Here is a 21,220-nt window from a genome sequence, read left to right as displayed (position 1 = left end):
GTGATTCAAAAAAATACAATTTCCTTCTTACCATCTTGCTTTAAACAAAATGATGCTGAAAATTTGGGTAATTTATGAAAATTTTACGTGAAAAATTGTATGATATAATATTCTTAAGACCATGTTCAACTTATTTTGTTAAATTGGGCTCATCCTTATTATTTCACTTTTGTTAGATGATTTGAGAAAATAATCGCAAGATTGTTGAGAAAAAAGATACACAGCAATTTTTGTGGTCATATTGCATCTAAAGTGCATCTTAAGTGGGTGGAATTTAAAAATCCAAGAAACAAAAATAAATTTCTACCGATTTTTTAACTGCTTTAACTGGTCGAATTATCAGGAATTCGGCAGCAAAGTTCTTTATTTTTTATATCCGATACTCGGTAAAATCTTGTTCAATCTAATAGAAGGGTTTGCTGCACAAAACCTAATTGATTTTTGAAGTACCGTATTAGCTAAAATAAAATCCAAATTCATAAAGTTTGAAACATATTTCTTGTTGTAACAAAAGATTGTTGTTGTTGTTAATTCATTTATTTCTGGCAGCTTTAACCTTCTTGGTCATTTGCTGCCCTATAACAAAAGATAACAAAGTATTAACATGAGAAAAAACAACTTTTAATATGTTGTTAATAAATGTATTTCGAATTTTCAAGGTGAACTTCTGTAAAAAATCAATCGATGTTTTGTTTTGCTCCCAGAAAAATAGTGATATCCAGCAACTATCCTAGAAATCAGCTTTGTTCCAGGAATTTTATTTTTTTTTGTATTTTTAGATGGAAAAATGGAAAAAATATATTGAAATCTGCATCTTGGTTAGTAGTTTTCTAATTGATTTGACCAGCGATGAACCTTCAGTCGAGAACAGAACACTGATGAAGTCTGCAAGTAGTAGACGAAATACGTATCTGTCAAGATATTAAAAATATATAGCGGAATTAAAAGGAACAACTCGTCTCTTTGTATTCACAATCGATTTGATGTATTGGGCAAAGCTGTAGGACAATTCGGGGAAAAATAGATTTACTCTACAAGAACAACAATTTTTTTTTCACATTTTAACACAACCAAATCGATCTGCTTGAAAACATATTATTTGCATTTTGGATTCAATTCTTAAGATACAGATTCTTGAATATCGTACTTTTTTTTGGACATTTGTCAAACTTGTATCAACAAACCAATGACGCAAAATGGTTTCTTTGGTTATAGAGAAGGCCCCTACAAAGTTGCCAAAAGTTCGGAGAATTGTTCTGTTATATTTGAGAATATGGATAGAATTTGCGTCAGAAAAATCAAAATATTACAGAAATGTGTCAATTTGTGAGAAAATTTACTGTTTCTCGCAAATTGAGGTTAAAATTCATATAAAAAATGATAATTTAAACCAACACATTCAAATCCTTCTGGATTTACATTATTTCTTACGGTGTGCTTAAAACAGTTTGCAGTAGAATAAAAAAGTTCTGGTTCAATTCAAAGCTAACAAAAGATGGTGTTCAACATTGATAAGCCGTGACAATTGGTGAAACAGAAAGCGCGAGCAGCCAAATCATACGCCAATTAAACTTAAATAGAAGATAAGATATGAAACCATAAAAAAAACACCAAAAGTGAGTTGAGATTAAGAGTGTTAAACCAAAGAATCAAAGAAAGAATCACAGAAAATGACTTAACAGAAACAAACTAAACAGAAACAGAACCCCACACCGTGTCCATATCTTACCGGCACTGGATTTCGCTTTGGCCCGCTGGGCCTTCATGTGGGAGCTGTTCATGAGGCCACTGCCACCGCCGCCACCGGGCGGCCTCGAACTCTGCTGGTACGATCCCCCACCGGAGGAACCACCCCCGCCGCCACCGATCCCATGTCCGGTGGCCTGGTGGAACCCGTAGCCGGTGTGATCGTACCCGCTGCCGCCGCCGTGACCCGTTCCGTCAAACATGTTGAACGAGTTGGCGGCCGCCGCCGCTGCCGCCGCAGAGTTCTGGTAGGCCCCATGACTGTTGGCACTGGACGCGGAACTGCTGTTGTTGACGTTATTGCTACTGCCCGTACCTTCCCGATGCTTTGGCTGGTTCTGCTCGACGTCCTGTCCGACGACGCTCCGGTCGTTCATGGAGCCGCCGCCGCCGCTGCCGGTGAGGCAGGGCTTGACGTCGATGCCGCACTGCTCGGACGAGAGGCTGGAGTTGTTGTTGTTGTTGTTGCTGGAGCCGGACGCACCGTGCGTTTGCTGACTGCCGGCGGAGGTCGCTTGGCTCGAGGACAGGTGCATGAAGTTGTTCAGGGTGGTTTGGTACTCGGTCGGGGTCGTCTGCACCGAGTCCGGCGTCGAGTCCTTGGGGGGCGTCGGCGGGAACGAGAACAGATGCTGGCCGACGGCCGCGGCCTGACTGCTGGCCTGCATCTGCTGGTTCTGCTTGCTTTCCTGGGGATCCTGGGGACAGCTGAAGGGACTGCTCCAGCTGCCGCTCGCGGCGAACGGTTTCGTCGACTCGTTGAACCAGGACAGCGGGCTGGGAAAGTGCGGCCGGCACACCTGGGGCGTCATGTGCGGGGACATCCGGGAGGCTGTTTGAAAAGGGAGAGAAGAGAAAGCACGCGTTTAGAGACAGCTTTGATTTTTCGGGGGGACCTCAGAGGGCCCGTAAAGTTGTGAGTGGTCCCCGTCGGACATATTGATTAATTAGCCGATAGAACTGTGTGGACCCAGAAGAGACCATAAAACAATCAAAAAGCCCTATTGATGTGTATCAGACGAGAGAATGGCTAATGGCAAGTTTGTAGACCTCTCCCCCCTTCAACCCTTACCTAACTTTTCGGGGGCTAATCGCTTAATTCTCGCTTGCTGGCGGCCTTCGCGCGCTGCGGTCAGGTTTCGGTGGCCGTAAATCGTGCTGGAGCCCCGCACTCGGTGGATCGATTTCCAGAATCACATTAAAAACCACAAAATTTGTCGATAAAAATGGCCTGACGACGGAGTCGTAAACAGACGAGACTCCAAAAATAGACAACAAAAAACTGACCCTCGGACGTTGCGCAATTAGCGGACGCGGATTTGCTCCGATCGCGGTGGACATCGGACAAGTAATTTGCGAAGAAGTGCCGATTGATATCCACGTGTGCAGAAGTGTGCCGAGCGTGTCTTGTCGCTTGGTGCGACTTAACTCATCTTGATTGGGAGTTTTGTGGTCAGCTCAGAGTTGGGAGCCTCAGATATAAGGAACTCAAGAAGCGGTTTATAGCTTGCGATTGCATAGAAACTTAGGACGATTGTGATTCTTTAGAATCACTCCGAGACAGAATGTTTTATTCAAGATTTTTTTTAAAGTTGTTCCACACCGTCTAGACTGTGATACAACCCCGAAAATCAACGCAATTCAACAAAAACTTGATTACCGGTGTTATGGTCAAGAGAAAGTACCGAATGTGAAACAACCAGATCCTAAAAGCTTTCAAAATTGCACGTGAAACGCACGTACACCTCCCACTACACCTCCTCCAAGATCCCTGCAAGAAAAGCTGACGAATCCTTCACACACACGGTCCGTCCGACCGACCCATTAGAGACAGATAGCGGGGGCTCACCCCGTGCCCATCGAGGAGCCCCCTGATGTCTTAATTGAAGCTAATTACCACTTACCGCCACGATCGCCGAACCACAGACGTCGCGGACTCAAGCTCCTTCTCCTAAGGCTCACTCTCCACGCATGAGTGGTCAGCCGCCGCCGCCGCAGAACCATGTCAAAGTCAAACTGTCTGCACATCAAAACCGGAGTGCGCCACCGAAAAATGCCAGGCCCCGACGACGACCTGAAACCCCCGTCATTCTCGGTCGAACTCTCTGGTCTTGATCATCATCATCAGCGGCGGTCAGCCACTCACGAGCCAAACAATCAAACTGTCATAATTCGATTTAACTCCAAGCTACTTGCTTACTTCTGTTTATCCAAACCATATGTGTTGGCTTAATTGAAGATTAAATGGAAGCTGATCGAAAGTCGGATCGTGCGGCGCGCGGGGGGAGCTAACCCCACCCGCTCCGAAAGCCAGACCTTAACCACACTTGGGGCTACCGTTTTGGGGGTCTCTGAGTTCGAAGTTCTTTTTTTGCGGGAGCTTTCTGGGGGGAGAAGGCCGGGCGCCGAATTGATCGCGTAATGGCTGGCGATCGGAGCGCTCCAAAGTGTGTGTGGAGGTGGCCGGCGAAATTATGGGCCCCGCTTAATAGACGCATTAAAACAAATAGGTCTTGGGTGCTCGAGGGGGTCAGGTCCCCGCGAAAGCCGAAATTTTCGTGGGGTCTTGAGACTTTGGGTGAGCGGGGTAAAACGAGGTGGATCCGCTGTTGAAGAGTACATGAGTATCTGACTGTTTGGAGTTCGTAATCCTCTTCGAAAACCAGAACTGTGCACTCAAAGTCAGAAGTATCCCTCAAAAGGGTACTTTCAACCCTCAAAAAGGATACTTTCTATCCTTTTTTAAAGTTCACCCGGCGTCACCCTTTTAAAAGGGTATGTCAAATTTAGTACATTTTCGGTACCCTTTTAAAGGTTGACGACGGGTGAACTTGAAAAAAGGATACTTTTTACTTTGAGTGCGGAGTCAGATATTTCTGATAGCTTCGGTCCTGCATTTGACATCTCAGGGTGTCTAAAAGGCCTGACATTACAAACTCTTTCGTATATTTCGTTCAAATATGGGTAAAATCATTCAGTTTTCGTTGAATTCTGAGTGAAATTCACTCAAATCTGACAGATGCCCAATTTACTCATTTCTGAGTAGGTTCGGTTTTGACGAAAAATTTGTAATTTTGAACGTGCGTGTACTGTAACTTTCATACGAGTTGTCAAAAATTAGTCAACTTCCAAAGCATATAGATTAGATAAGGTTGGGCGGGTTTGCTGGATGTCAATAAATGAAGACCTTAAAAAAAAAAATTGCATCATTTCTAGGCAAATTAGGGTTTTTTTTATATAGGGTTGTTAAGCATGTCAAAATGAACCGAAAACTGAATCTGGTTTTCCTGCAAAACATTTTTGACAGCTGTAAAAGCCGCTTTACCTTATTTAATCTATATGCCTTGGCCGACTTTGAATTGGGCCTGGCTCTGACTCTGCAGTTCTGCTGAAAAAAAAAAGAGTCAGATGTGACTTGGGTTGTGGAGTCGGTAGAATAAGCCCATTTGAGAACCTGGCGTCGCAGTCGGAACCGTAATAAGTTTTAAAATGGGCAAAACTTTGAATGTAAACAAACAGTCTATCTCACTTGCTCCCGTGTCAGTTCACGTTGAGTTTACAGTCAAGGTTACTTTAGAAAATTCACTGTGAAATTATGTGAAACCGGAGTTGGAGTCGCTAATTCTTCAGAAGTCGATGTCGGAACCGGATAATTTTCGACAACTATGTATGAGAGTTGTTGTTGGAGTCGGAGTCAGTGGAAGATTGTTTTTGAAGCAATGCTGCGAAGTCGGGTAGCTTTTGAAACGACTCCGACTCCGGCTTCTGAAAATTTAGTGACGTAGACGCTTCTCGAGATTCAGAGACGCGTCTCAACTCCGACTCGAACATTAACTCCCATACAAAGTTGTTGAAAATCAGCCGACTTCGACTCGGACTCCAGCTTTTCAGAATTCAGCGACTCCGAATCCGGATCCTCAAAAGACTCAACAGCCCTGATTTGAAGAGCTGGCTTCAAACGAACGATTGTTTGATGGTCCAGCTAACCTCAAATGTCCCCCTCACCGCTCAAGATTCAAAACTAGAGCACTCTCCTCGCAAGCCTTCAGACTGTGCCCGTGTGCTCTTGTTAATAACAAAGAATTGATCCAAATATAACCGGCCATCACAACCGGCCAGCCAGCCAGCCATTAGAGGGCGCACACGACGCGTTTCGTGTTAATCCATTAAAAGGTTTTTCGTTGTTGTTGTTGTGGCTGCCCATGTTGATGTTGTGTTTTGATGCCTCACCTCGACGGTCCGCCAAAAGTGGTGGGAGGATTCCGGGAGATTCCCGGAGGGACCTGCCTAAGAGCCCGAAACATGCCAAATCATGCTAAATAAAATCGAATTATGTTGAACTGGCGGGGACGAGACGGAATGTCAGCTGAGTTGGGGAGGATCTTGAAGGTTGAGGAATGCCGCCGACGGCCAGTGCGCGTCATCTGGGGGTCAACCCCTGGAAGATACTATAGGTGTACAAGGAGTGGTGTGTTTTGAAATGTGTTGAGTTCAGAAAAGGGCTCGTCAGGCAAAGTGAGTGAGCTAGATGGTTGAAGACCGGAGATCCTGTTCAGAACATTCGATGGCTAATCCAAATCATTCAAAGGAGGCTACACAGACGGTCTTGTTTCAACTTCAAAATGAGTTAAACGTCGAAAACATCACAAATTGAAATCGCGTTTGAATGCAAGTTCTTGGTACAAAAGAAGATGTCTCATTTCTCTCGAAACCGAGCGCCACCTTCTCGCACCATTCCCAACTTCCTTGGAATATCCCTGATCCTTCCACCGCAGGTCACCGAGTCCAGGCAGTCGGAACCCCCGCCGCTCTGCTAATGTCCCGGAATCGAAAACAAAAATCAGAAAAAAAACCTTACACTGTACCCATTTCCAATAATCCTCACCTCAAGTGAAAGCAAACATCCCCCGTCCTGAGGGACAGTAAAGAAGCGCTGGCGCCAGACCTGCGGGGTTCAGGGCAAGGACCCCCCGCCGGCCAAACTAGTCCAAACTGTCCGAAAACTCAAGTGCCCTGGGCAAAAAAGGATAATCTCGGGAGAATGCAGCAGGAACAACGGGTAAGGCGATTTCTTTTTGTGGGAGAAGAAAGGGATCAGTGTTAGTTTTGGGCACTTGAGGACAAAGCGGGGCTCTCACAAATCCGGTAATGGGTTCTCCGGAGCTACCTCAGAAGGAAGGGGTTAGGAATGGGGTGTTAAACGCGCACACAGGAATTAGAACTTCTTATCAGAAACTATGCTCCGATTGCTGGCCGGCGATAGGGCGCGTAAGGCCGCGATTTGAATCAAGCCCAATTTGTTTGTACTAGCGGCCTCGCGCCTTACAAATCCCGCTAATCTTAAAAATGCGTTAAATATCCAGCAATTAGAGCTTTTTCTTTGTTGGTCACGCCTGGTCCAACGCACCAACGTCGGATCTCATCAGCATATTTGGACCATTAGCGCAATTCCTTCCCCTCGAGGCACATCGCGCGTTGAAGCCGCGGCGGTACGTCAAGTTCGGAACCCGGCAAAACTAGTTTCTTTCTTTCTTGAGCTGACGGCCGGCAACTCCTCCTGACCTTCGCGCGAGAAAGACCGCCGGTCATTCAAATTTCGGTAAAACATAACAAATTACAAATTACGAAAACCCAATTTCCCTCGGGCGTAACGGTCCGCCTGGCACGACCTGCTGCTGGAGAAAACTCTCTCCCCCCACACCAAAAAACTGGACATTTCTGGGAAAAACTGAGACTTGGCTCGGTTGAGTTGGGCCGAACGCAACATTGTGTGAGTGTTCTCATTGTAGGCCCGGTATATATGCCAAGTGGGGGTGCGTGACTTGCCGGACCGACGTCGGTTCCTCGATGGTGGCTCCCTCGTTTTATTTTCTGTTTTTGCAGGGCGTCAACAACGGCAACAAAGAAGCAGTTTTTTTTCTTTCTGTGTTTGTAGGTGAGGAGTTTGGTTTTGGTTGAACAATTTCGGTTTCGTGCGTGGCGTGTGTGGCCTCCCCGCGGGTTCTGTGTACCGTACTGGGCCGCGGCACATCAAGATGGGAGATCTATTAGCTGTCAGGAAGGGAAGCAATTTTCAACCACCACCCAGAGAGGGTGGAGGGTGGTGGGAAGTAAATCCCTGGGATATAGATAATTTTTGATAAATATCGGCCATGAATCAGTAACGCGTTTGCACCACCGAGTCTAGGTTCTGATGCGTTGTGTGGGTTGCAACGCGGCGAGGTTCCGACGGCCGCGCAAACCGGACGGACGCGGTCCGTTGCAGTCAAGGTGGTTGATTGGGGCTGGCCGGTGGCGTTTGCAGAAATGATGGAAATCTAATTTGTCTAATATCTCGCGCGCGGTGCAACGCACCGTGGACGCTGGTCACGAAGAGGGATTTTTTTTGTAATGTAACAATGTTGGCAACAATTGGTGGAGGTTTTTTTTTGTCACGTTCATGATGGGCATTGCAAATGTATAATTTTAATCCCTCATTTCAAAGCACGGCTTTCTTCTTCAAACCTTGTTACGAAAATTCAGTTGACAAAAACATGTTTGTCCAAAAACTCAAAATTTTCAACGGAATAGAAGTACAATCAACTAAAATGTATTGAAAATGCATTCCTATACGTTGTTTTTTATCTTAAAAAAATTGAAATAACTTGAAAACGCTTTGAAATTTACCGCATTTTTTTCCAATAAATCATCAAAGTGAAGAATTTAACTACACCCAAAGTTAAAGACCGAGGGGATAGTCCTCCCGAAAAGAAACGTGAGGAAAATACTATTTTTCGAGAGTAAAGACCTCTCGCGTGTTCATTCGTTCATTGAAACAGTTCATCCTATTGAGTGGCTTATATGGACAAATGACCGCCACTTAGTCACCGAACCATGGTGGCCCATACGGCAAAGGCATGGTTCAATGTGCCGAAGGTCTTGGGTTCGAGTCTCGGTACCGGTACTTTTTTTTTTGATAGATGAACTTTTTTGGAAAATGAACACATGAGTAAAGTACTCTCGGTAATTTCGGGATTTATCCTCTCCGTCCGCACACAGTATCATTTTACTACCGAACCGTGCTCTTTATCCTCTCGTATGCCGATGCCCAGTTCTGGGTGTAGAAGATTATTTAAAATTAACTTTACTGAATCACTTGAAAAAACTTTTTGTTATTTGCATAATTCTAACCGAAATGGTGCGGTAATGCATACCTTTATAACAAAACAAAGGTAAATCTATTAAACTTTTTCAAAAATCACAAAATATCCGCAATAAATCTCGTTGAATAAGGTTTTTTTTATTTATAAATTGTGCCATAAAGATCCGGGATTGGTTTAACTTTTTCTTAAAGCTTTTGCAAATTATTAAATAAGTATTTTTCAATCCCAATATTATTTTGCTAAAGCCTCCAACACGTAAGTTATGTAATTTCGTGGACTTTAAGCCTGCACCCAAAACTGGGCAGCGCTTGTCCGAGAGAATGATGGCCTCGAGTCGAGAGAATAGTGGCACCATTCACGGACACAGAGAACACAGATCGGGATGGGCGAGAGAATTATTCTCACGAGGTTCATTTGCAAAAAAAAGTTCATCCGTCAAAACAAAAAACGAAAAGTGTCGACTACGGGAATCGAACCAGAGACCTTTGACAGACTAACCCAATGACTTAACTGCCTCGGCCACCACAGCTTGGTGACTAAGGAGCGGTCAGATGTCGATGTATGACACTTGTTGGAGATTTATTATTTCAATTAACGAATGAACACATTTGTTATGATGGTGTGAGTTGGTAGCATTATTCTTTCGATTTTGGCACTGAGCCCTCAATAAATTTTGAGGGAACGATTCTCTCGACTCTGAATTTTGGGTGTACGGTATTTTTGTCCAAAATTAATTTTTCTCATAGTTTGAGGATTCTTCTATAACAAACTTTTTACATAGTTAACTTTGGCCCTGCCCACATTTGCGGGACTTTTTGTGTTCAATTTTGACATATTCGGAATCTTCGAGAAATTCCACATTTGAGGTGTAGGCGTTGTAAGATTGATTTCCGAATCCAAATCGGAGCATTTCGAAACAACCTCTTGAACAACCCGAGCAAAATCTCTAAAAACTGCCAACTATACCATTGTATTAGATAGATTTCTTATGTTCAAAATGTAATAGCTGTAATCTGTTTTCTTGAAGTTACAGTTTTAGAATAAATTTTCCAGTGAACGTTGTAACCTTTTTATTTATTTTTTCATTCAATATACAGAAGAAAATTAGATCTAGTGATACTTATTTTGCAAAAAAGCGATGCAAACATGTTTCAAAGCTTATGTCGCAAAGTTTACACATCGGCCATAGACGATAATAAACTTTATAAAATGTTGGTAAAGTTCCAAATTGAAACTAGCTATAATATTTTCTTCTAACACTGTTGACAATTTTAAAAGGAAGATATTGCTTCATGGAAAGAAAGGCAAATTTGAGAAAGCCCTTTTTAAAGAAAAAAAAACATGTGGCTTTTTTGGATTCTAACGCCTTACATGGATATTATAATTTAAAAAATATGATATAAAAATACAGAGAAAAATTTACAATTTCTCTTGAACGACGCAACATTCTTGCCATCTTCTTAAAGCAATTTTTTAGTCTTAGGCAGATCCTCAAATCGCATTTTGAAGATTGATTTGATGATTTTAGGTTCCACGGAAATCAAAGAATTTATTTCGAAGAATTATTCCGCGTTAAAAGAAGTTTCTTTGTAGAGAATATACATTTTCATTTAAAAAGGGAATGAGGATCGAATATAAAAACACTGTTAAAAAAATTGCACATTAATGTTCATTGATAGAATGCCATTTTCATGTGTTTTGTTCCTAAACCGATTTGAAGCGATAATATGTCAAACATATATATCATTTGACAAATTTTATCACGGAAAACAAATTATCTTTGGATGTTGGATGGATGTTGCCACACCGTGGGAAAACTAATTTTCCTTGGATGTTAAATTTTCTGATAGATTTTTTCGAGAGAGTCTAGAAATGAATTTAAAAGATTGAACTTTGATGAATCTGATTTAATCAATATTATTTTTTACACAAATAACACATTCGTTCTACAGATTTTTCCGGTAATTTTCCTGTTGAGACTTTTATTGTTTATGTCAGCATTTTTTAAGCAAAAAAAATAACTGTTTTGACTCACTTTTTATCACTTGACAATTTCACTTTAATCTATTGGAGTTTTTTAGAGAATAAATTACTGTTAACAAAAATGTAACGAACAATATACTACTCACATCAACAACCAGGCAGTTGCAAATGTTTCTCCATGTTCATGTAAAAAATCAGGGGCAAAAATATTATTTAATCCATTTCAATATGTAAATGGAAATAATATTTCCATCAATTGAAAAAAATACTTCTTAATTTTTTGACTTGTTTGAATTCTTTCTCAAACATGTTGTATATCAATATCTGTCCGAAATTCATTAAAAAACAGTAATTCCTTGGGAGTTTAAATATTCACATATTCGAAGAGTTACTCCAAAAACCTATGAAAAAAATATAATATTCAACATGAGACCAGAAAACATTGCTTTATTGTTTAAAAAACTGGTTAGGGAAATGAGAAAATACTCACATTCAAAAGTTTAAATTGAGAAAATAAATCAAAGACATTTTCTGATGCAGATAATTACAAACTGTGAAAGATTTCGGCAAAAATGTTGTCTAGTTTCAAAAAAATTAAATTGCTCGTCTGAAATCACAAAAATGCAGAGCAACTGCTGGAATGCTTCCAAATTATTGAATAAAATATAAAACTGTGAAATGTTTTGTTCATTGATGTATTTCCACAGCACAACAATTAGAATTATGTCAATTTTTACATTAGAGACGGGGTAGACAAAATCAGTTGATTTTTTTTCGAAATTCGTAATTGCCAATGGAATTCTAAATACATGAGCATGAGCATGAGCATGAGCATGAGCATGGTTGACTGCCAATGAGCTGCTACTCCGTTATTGACGGATCAGCTGAAGTTACACAATGAACCAACAGATGATTAGTGGGAGCTAATCATCCTCACTGTATAACCCCTGAAGATCTCTGCTTCAAGTCAATACCGGCGCCCCCCCAAGGAGATGCAGTTCAACAAAGGTAGGAATGTTAGTCCGATAGTTGAAGTTGCAGACTCATCAGACACAGAGTTTGTCGCTCTATACCTGTTGACACCGCATGAGACCGTTGAATCCACAGCATCTCCTTCAAGCATCACGGGAAGTGGGGGAATTGTGTTAGTAGGGGAAGGAAAGGGAAGGTCAGGATTCATCTTGGTAGATGATATGACCAGAAAGTGAAACATAATCGTTGCCTTCCGAGCTACGACGCTATAAGAAGGACTTTTCACATCTTACCGCCGGCGTGCCATCCGAGCAACGATGCTATGGGAAGGACTTTCAAAATTAAATGTTATTGTATTTATCGATTTATTCGGCGACGTGCAATTTTAAATAGATCAGGGAAACATAATCGTTGCCTTCCGAGCTACGACGCTATGAGAAGGACTTATCAATTCCTCAATCGCGATTTTTCACTTCTACCGCCGTCGTGCCATCCGAGCAACGATGCTATGGGAAGGGCTTCCAAAACTAAATGAAAGTGAATATACACACGACGACGTGAATCCCTTTTTCAATGAAATCCAGAAATCTCCACCACTTTCTCGCGGATTCTCGCGCGCGACGTCACACACCGATCCCCCCGACGAACACCACACGACTGATGGCCCAACTTCCAAGGCCTCGACGCAAACTTCTTTTCAATGGTTCCAGAATCTTCCACCACTTTCTCGCGGATTCTCGCGCGTGACGTCATACACCGATCCCCCGGACGAACACCACACGACTGATGGCCCAACTTCCAAGGCCTTGACGCGAACTTCTTTTCAATGATTCCAGAATCTTCCACCACTTTCTCGCGGATTCTCGCGCGCGACGTCATACACCGATCCCCCGGACGAACACCACACGACTGATGGCCCAACTTCCAAGGCCTCGACGCGAACTTCTTTTCAATGGTTCCAGAATCTTCCACCACTTTCTCGCGGATTCTCGCGCGCGACGTCACACACCGATCCCCCCGACGAACACCACACGACTAAAGGCCCAACTTCCAAGGCCTTGACGCGAACTTCTTTTCAATGATTCCAGAATCTTCCACCACTTTCTCGCGGATTCTCGCGCGCGACGTCATACACCGATCCCCCGGACGAACACCACACGACTGATGGCCCAAATTTCAAGGCCTCGACGCGAACTTCTTTTCAATGGTTCCAGAATCTTCCACCACTTTCTCGCGGATTCTCGCGCGCGACGTCACACACCGATCCCCCCGACGAACACCACACTACTAATGGCCCAACTTCCAAGGCCTTGACGCGAACTTCTTTTCAATGGTTCCAGAATCTTCCACCACTTTCTCGCGGATTCTCGCGCGCGACGTCACACACCGATCCCCCCGACGAACACCACACGACTGATGGCCCAACTTCCAAGGCCTCGACGCAAACTTCTTTTCAATGGTTCCAGAATCTTCCACCACTTTCTCGCGGATTCTCGCGCGTGACGTCATACACCGATCCCCCGGACGAACACCACACGACTGATGGCCCAACTTCCAAGGCCTTGACGCGAACTTCTTTTCAATGATTCCAGAATCTTCCACCACTTTCTCGCGGATTCTCGCGCGCGACGTCATACACCGATCCCCCGGACGAACACCACACGACTGATGGCCCAACTTCCAAGGCCTCGACGCGAACTTCTTTTCAATGGTTCCAGAATCTTCCACCACTTTCTCGCGGATTCTCGCGCGCGACGTCACACACCGATCCCCCCGACGAACACCACACGACTAAAGGCCCAACTTCCAAGGCCTCGACGCGAACTTCTTTTCAATGGTTCCAGAATCTTCCACCACTTTCTCGCGGATTCTCGCGCGCGACGTCACACACCGATCCCCCCGACGAACACCACACGACTAATGGCCCAACTTCCAAGGCCTTGACGCGAACTTCTTTTCAATGATTCCAGAATCTTCCACCACTTTCTCGCGGATTCTCGCGCGCGACGTCATACACCGATCCCCCGGACGAACACCACACGACTGATGGCCCAACTTCCAAGGCCTCGACGCGAACTTCTTTTCAATGGTTCCAGAATCTTCCACCACTTTCTCGCGGATTCTCGCGCGCGACGTCACACACCGATCCCCCCGACGAACACCACACGACTGATGGCCCAACTTCTAAGGCCTCGACGCGAACTTCTTTTCAATGATTCCAGAATCTTCCACCACTTTCTCGCGTATTCTCGCGCGCGACGTCATACACCGATCCCCCCGACGAACACCACACGACTCTGCCAATGGAATTCTAAATACATGATAAAAAGTGTTTGATAAATAAAAACTTTCAGGAAGCTGTAAATAAGCGTAGTTCACGGAAATATGAAACAGACAAAAGTGTTTAATTTCGAACGCATCAACTGAAATTTTAAAGCACTATAGTCCTAGAATTTGAAGCTCATTTGGTGAAGGTTAAGTTGCTCCATTTTTGATCTGAAGTTAGAATGGAATTTCAATCAATTTAATTGGTTTATTTTTCACTTTAAACTTTTTTTTTTGGAAATTCTTCTCAACCCAATATTTTTTTCTCGTCTAGAGATTTCTAATAGTTTTTGATCCGGGGAATAACTTCGTAGAACATCACAAAGCGCTAAGAATTGATCACGGAAAGATACAGGCTAATTTTTTAAAGTATGTTTTGAAATTTTGCCGAAAAAAGTAAACTAAAAAAAAATCCTGTATCTTTTCGGGGTCAATTCCTAACGATTTGCGATGTTCTACAACGTTGTTAGGGTTGATCGGGCTTTGGGATTATTTTTTTTCTAAGCAGATGTAACAAGTTATAGTAACCAAATGAGCTAAAATTTAGCTACTGGAGTCATAGTAGGGGAACAGCATCTAATTCCAGCGTGCCTCTAATGTTGGCAGGTCAGAACTTTGACATTCAATTAAAGCTAATTAAAAGCGTTTTCAGCTGAAATCGAGTGATAAATAGCTCAATGAGAAGTGAGCAAGCAAGTTTCTATCAAAAGGTTTGCAAAATTAGTTGTTTGAATAGTGAAAATCAGCAAATTGGATGGAGTTAGGAGCGAGTGCTAAACCTGCCAAACATACGAGAATTTCCCCTACCTTAAAATTACGGTTGATACGCTCGAAATTGAACACTTTTGTCTTTTCCATATATCCGTGAACCACGCTAGTTTAAATCAAATCAAAAATGAAAAAGAAAAAAAAACTTAAAATGAATTTGATCCTGAAATTTTGTAACAAAACACAGCAATTTACACATGCCAAAACATGCACGACAAATTCATAGAACTTTGATTGCATAGGAATGTTTTATTGGAACATTTTTTTTGTTTAATCACTGAAATTGTTTGGCTGTGTTATACATCTAGAGTTTTTTTTAAGTCCTAAAAGCTATCGTGTTTCATATGTTTATAGGACCTAATCAAAAAAAGTCTGGACATAAACAATCCTAAATATTTGCTTAACGGTGCACATCAACCAGAGCCTTTGAAACTACGAAAGCTATCGTTATTACTTAAAATAAGCACTTGAACACTTGAGTTTGCCTTGTATTTTTGGTAACAGTTATTTATTATACAACAAGAACAACGTTTTTAAAAAAATCTTAGAAAAATTATTTTCAGCTCTATTTTTTTGATAGTTAAAACATTCATTCATGTTTCTTCATGCTTTCTTCAAGAATTGAAACTTTTATCAACTTTTGGTTTTGTTCTTTGAGTTAGAATAGGTTTGATCAACATAAATAAGCGTGCATAGTAACGCATTATTCATCATCAAAATATTTCATTTGCAGCCCGCACCTCACAACGCAAAATTATTCAGCAAAATAAGTAATCATTTTCTATTAAGTACTTCAGCAAAGTTTCACTGCCCCGCGAGATAGCTAATTGTATACAATGAAGCGATTTAAAATTGTTCGCACAAGCGCGCACGGGGAGCATCGAAAATTCTTAATCCATTCATCGACACTAAGTGAAACATCATTCCAGTTGGAGCGACGTTGAATCACTAGATTTACACGAGATCCCGATGAGAACAAATTCTTGGAAGATTTGATTTCAATAGTACGCCGCGAGATTGATTAGCCGATCGCAGGAAAAGATTTTTCGTTCTGCCTACAACTTGCTATTACTGCCAATTTTCTGGGCGATTTGTTACACGATGTTCGATAACTGAAATTTAATGTAACGTCGGTTGATCATGCCATCAACGCCGGTGCACTCGTGCCAACTAGTGAAAGGTAAATATTTTTAATCAACTCAACACTGTTTGTTTCAAAATTGCCCGTTAAATGCGTTGCACCGTTCCTCCCGAAACTCCTACACTTTACGTCACACTACCAATGACACAAACCCCGCAACGCCAACCGCTCTGATTTGAATACAATCCCCGCGATGCACAATCGAGATTATCAGCCTCGAAAATCAAATTACGCCGTCGCCATCGCCACCGTCACTCACCGTGCGTTCCGTATCCGGTCGGGTAGTACCGTCGGTGGGCTGCGGCCGCCGCTCCGTTCTCGAACCGATAGAACGCATTCATGTCGGACGCATCGCCAACTCCCGCCGCCGCCGATTGCTGCCCGAGCGAAGCGGCCGCAGCCGCCGCTGCAGCTGCCGACGGGCCCAGCGAACTCTCGGCGGCCAGCCGCTGGTTGTCGTACCAGCCGCGAGCCTCTACCGCCGATGCATCCATCATGTTGACTCTGGGTTTCTAGTTAGTCTTCTTGTTCTACACTGCACTACTCTCTGGTTGTTGTGGATTCTTGGTCCACTTCTTCTTGCTTTAGCTTTTGCCGAGAACCACTTCACTTAGTCGCTAATCAATTCTTTGTGTTTTCCGGACGGCTTCGTCTCAACTTGCACAACGGAACTGCTTCTGGAGCGAGCCCGCTGGATGCTCTTCACCGTGAACTCGCCTGCATCCAGCATCCAGCTCGTCGGCCGTTTAAATCGTTTCAGCGTGCTGGCGAACTGCTCGGTACGCACTTTGCATAAGCGCCATATCTCAGTGTTTGCACCACTGCTGTACGGCGGGCTTGACCAGCTTCACCGCTCTTCCACACGTCAACCCACGAATCTATTCAATCCAGTGTTTGATGACACTCTGCGCTGCGGCGTCTATTCACGATTTTAATGGATTAACACTTAGCATGATTAAAGGCGAAACGGATCGCCTGGCAATCGTGCCCACTCAAATACCCCTTCCTGGACACCACAAACACACACTCGTCGAATCTTCCTCGCGCGCGCAATCGGAACTCCCGCAACCCAAAGGATACCGTCACACTGCTCCGGGAGATAGATGTTTATCCCGAGCGCTCACTTTGTTTTGTTTGCTGCGTGCTCAGGTTCCGTACACCCCCGAAAACCCCGAAGATTCGAATCGCGCAAGGTGTCTCTGAAGAAGCAACGCCACAAAGAAGAGAGGAGCGCGACGATCGTGTCCTCAGCTACCTTCGAAAAAACGCTCAAACGTGTACGCTCGCAACACAGGAAAAAAACCGCGCAACCACGACGACGGCCTGGGGTCGACTGAAGGCATTAATTGTTGAACTATGGTTGTGTAACACACCTACCCATTCAGACCGAGGGAGACCGAGCCCGCAGCAACCCACACAACGGCACCGCAACACACTAGCAAAGCCAGCACCAGAAGCCCGCGCAAGCAGCCCAGCAACCAACACCGAGGCAAAACGCCAGTCACGAACACATCGACATCACAGCAGGCTACCCCGACTAGCAGCGAACCTACCGCGCTGCACCGGACACCAGCGAAACCGGCTGCTACGGTTGGAACTGAACGAACTGGCAAAAGAGAACATCGAATCGAAGGGGGCGGAGCGCCAGCGCTCGTCACATCGCATCGGCTCAACGGTTGCTCTTCGCCGTACACGTTTGCTTGTGTTGGTCGAGGGTGGAGTCTGGCGCTCGCTGTATTCTCTTTTCTTTCTTGTCTTTCGCTGGTGATTTCTTCTACGTGTTGTTTTCTCCCGTGCGTTGGAGGACTCGCTGTGAGCTTTCCTGAAGAGGACCTCGTTTGTCTGGCTGTGTTCTCGTTGTGTGTGTTGAGCTTGTGCAGTGACATTGGCCAAGTTGCAGTCGCATAATGGGCAGGAAACGACGTTTCACCCCCGCTTCGGACGACGACGATGTTTGACATGTAGCAGCTTGATGCGTCGTGTCGTCGTCGCAACGGACAAGAAGAGGACATTGTCGACGAAGGGGGAAAATGGAAAACAATAAGATTTTCGTTTCGTTTCGTTTTGTTCAAACTGTCAGAGAGGGAAAAGGGGAAAACGAAAGGGGGAAAGAAAGGGGTTCTTTCTGTGGTGGCGATGAAAATGTGTGTTTTGACTGTCGTATGTGTTAATTTTGGGCAGCCCAGGCAAACAATTGTCCAGAAAACGGAAGACTTTCGGTGTCCAATTGAAATGAAAATTCATGCGGCAAAGACATTGTGTTCGGGAGGTGTTCAAACGTTTTTTTTGTTTCGGGGGGAAAAAGTGGCGTCTTCTGGCGTCGTTCCGCGTCGGTATAATCGGGCACAATTTCACGCGCCATTTAATTACAAATTTTGGTTCCCCCGCGGGGTGTGTGTGGTGTGGGATGACGAATAAAGTGCGGCCATAGTATAATGTTGCAGTCTTAAGTGGTGAATAGAAGCGTGGTTTTATTTGATTTTTAAATTTTTATTTTTCGGATTGATGTGAGCGCGAGAGGGATGTGTGTTTGAGTGTGCGCTTTATTTTTATTAAATTTGGTGAAATTTAAGTGTGCTGGGCGGTAAAATTTTACGGCTCGCTTGTAAAGTTTATGGCGATGGTTTTAAAATTAATAAGTTAATATCAAACGCGGCAACCGAGACGGTGAACGACGAGACGATCTAGTGTTTATTTTTGAAATTAATGCACTTTTGAGCAAATGGTTCAAATTGAATTATTGTTATTTCATGTATAACGATCGTTTGTTTCTGCTAAAAGAGCATAACAATACAAATTTAAGTGTGTATCCGCTATAAAATTTTATTTTAAATTCACAATTATTACAAATTGCAAATCATTACTTTTTTAAAAGTGCTATAAAACAACTTTAATATTTTATTTGGCTATAGGACCTTCAAACTTAAAACTATTTCAAAAGCAACGAAAAGCACACATTTGTAGCAATTCAAATTCATCGTTTTAATTGGTGTTTTTTTTTATTTCACTAATTAAGGTAACGGTTTTAGTTGAAGTCACATTATCATGTATTTTTTCATTTTGATGTCATTTCTTTGTAGTTTTAGACTTTGTAGTTTAATTCATACCAATTCAGGTAAATAAAATCGTCTTATTATTTGAAATTTACTGCAAATTTCAGCAAAAATTCACTTGAAGGATTTAAGTTCAAAAATATATATTTTTTGTATGTAAAAATGTTTTATCTATAGTTAAGTCCTTTGTTAAAAGCAATTAGAGTTTCCAACTGAATTACGAAATAACTTACAGCTGAAAGGAATGGAACTCGGTGAATTTTTTTGCATGGAACAATGACCGAATATAATAACAATCAAAAAGCAAAGCAATCCACTTTAACGACCCCCGGGTCTTTTGTGGTCTCTGTTGCAAGTTTCTGCTCATTTTTAAGCGTTAGAAGGTTCTGTGTGGTGAGTCACCCAAAACTTCTTTTACGAAAATGGACCGACGTTTTACTTCCCCATCCGATTGAAGGCCAGGAGTATAAGGCGGGAATTGAACCCGCGCCCCTAGTAATTTAGGGATCGGCAGCCGAAGCCGCTAACCACCGCGCCACGAGGCCCCGGAATAACAAAAAAAAAAATTGTTTGAGAGAACTTTTCTTAGCGACTTCCAATTTTTTAATACAAAAAATTTAATTAAAAAACGCAAAAAAAAAATTCCGGATAAAACGTTACACTGCAATAATATTGGAATAAATCTAACAAAAAAAAAAAAAAACAAATTTAACCCTCTACTGCCCAAATATTTTGTTCCAAATTATTTATTTTTCCCGTGTTCAGAAGGTTATTTTAAGTTAAGTTTTTTTTTTGAGGAGGTTATTTTGAGCAACTTTTGCTCTACGAAAAACTTTACTTGTGTTGTGTTATATTTTTCTTGTTTCTTTTTTTATTTTAATTTGAATTTATTCTAGTTATTAAATGTTTGTTTCTGATAGTATTTGGCTTGCTCTACCACCTCCTATCATTTCCTTTTGCCTATGTACACTCAACCCCCGGTGGTTGGTCACTTTTTCGTTTGACACTTTTTTAGTTTGTACCCCGTTGGTTGGTCAAAGTCAAACTAAAAAGTGACGAACTGTCACTTTTTACACGGCGCTCAATCACACTATCAAAACAAACGTTTGTTAGTGTGTGTGGACACCGTGTAAAAAGGGTGTCAAACTAAAAAGTGACCCCGTTCGTTTGACAACAGTTGGTGTCAAACCATCGGGGTTTGAGTGTAGTTCAATCATGTTTTTACAGTATTTATTTTTTATTTTTTGCCTTTCTTACAGAATAAAGGTTTAAGGTTTGCTTTTGGAAAAACGCTTTACTCAGAAATCTTTGAAAATTACTGTACGTGTGAGAATTGTCCCTGAATAAAATCCTAATACTTATTTGAAGGTTTTGAAAAGTTAAAAAGTTAAAATTACAGGCCACGGTTTCAACATTTGAATGAAAAAAGTTATTTTAAATGCATTATACACCTGTCCAGTTGTTTTGCAAAATTTCTAAGTATGGACGAAAATTGTAAAATTTTAATTTCATAAAGGTTCAACATATTTTTTAACATGCTCAAATAAGCTAAATATGATTATCAAAGCAGAAAAAGGCGTTTTAGATTGTTTTGAGTTGATAAGACTTCAATTTCCATTGAAATATTCCAGTTTTATGAAAAATATTTTTGTTGTCCTTTGATTTTTCGAACCAATTTTGAAGGGGGTGCGACATAAACTTTGAAAAATATTTGCAACGGACTTATTATTGTAAGAAAGTTTCGGAAAAATTACGTTGATCGATACATTTTTTCTTTTATTTTTGCTTATAATTCTTCAGAAAATATGTGCCTCTATTTGGAATCGATATAAAGTAAAATTGAGGTCTGTTTATGCAATTTTTGTTCTGCAAAAACCTTTTTTTATTTTTTTTACTTCCCTCCCCTTTGATTTGTTCCCATAAAAGTGGACATCACTTAGATTTTTTTTGAAAACATGATTTTTATCACGACAGGTATAGGAAAAGTGCGTGACAGGGGGGAAAGGCAGAAGGGGAGTCTGAAATACCGAAAATCTCTGGACAAAATATTTGAATAAACCCTTAGGTGTCCAGCTTGTGTGACCACATCA

At 42.3% G+C, this 21,220-nt stretch overlaps 1 protein-coding gene across 3 annotated transcripts in view; it reads right to left on the bottom strand.

Moving 5' to 3' along the window:
- LOC120422030 (GATA-binding factor C) overlaps window positions 1–17,573 on the bottom strand; it is a 35,571-nt gene extending 17,998 nt beyond the window's left edge. Inside the window, exons 1-2 of one of the 3 annotated variants that reach the window (XM_039585355.2) lie at window positions 16,337–17,573; window positions 1,730–2,578 (exon numbers count right to left, since the gene is read on the bottom strand). In XM_039585355.2, the coding sequence (XP_039441289.1) occupies window positions 1,730–2,578; window positions 16,337–16,574 (1,087 nt within the window). In that variant the 5' untranslated portion in view covers window positions 16,575–17,573. Of the gene's footprint in view, window positions 1–1,729; window positions 2,579–3,650; window positions 3,835–16,336 lie in introns of those variants that run through there. The other 2 variants (XM_039585357.2, XM_039585356.2) reach the window with 2 other exon arrangements.
- Window positions 17,574–21,220: the final 3,647 nt, after the last annotated feature.

Source organism: Culex pipiens, chromosome 1 (assembly GCF_016801865.2).
Source record: "Culex pipiens pallens isolate TS chromosome 1, TS_CPP_V2, whole genome shotgun sequence".
NCBI lineage: Eukaryota > Metazoa > Arthropoda > Insecta > Diptera > Culicidae > Culex > Culex pipiens.
This window is presented reverse-complemented; position numbering and strand designations above follow the sequence as displayed.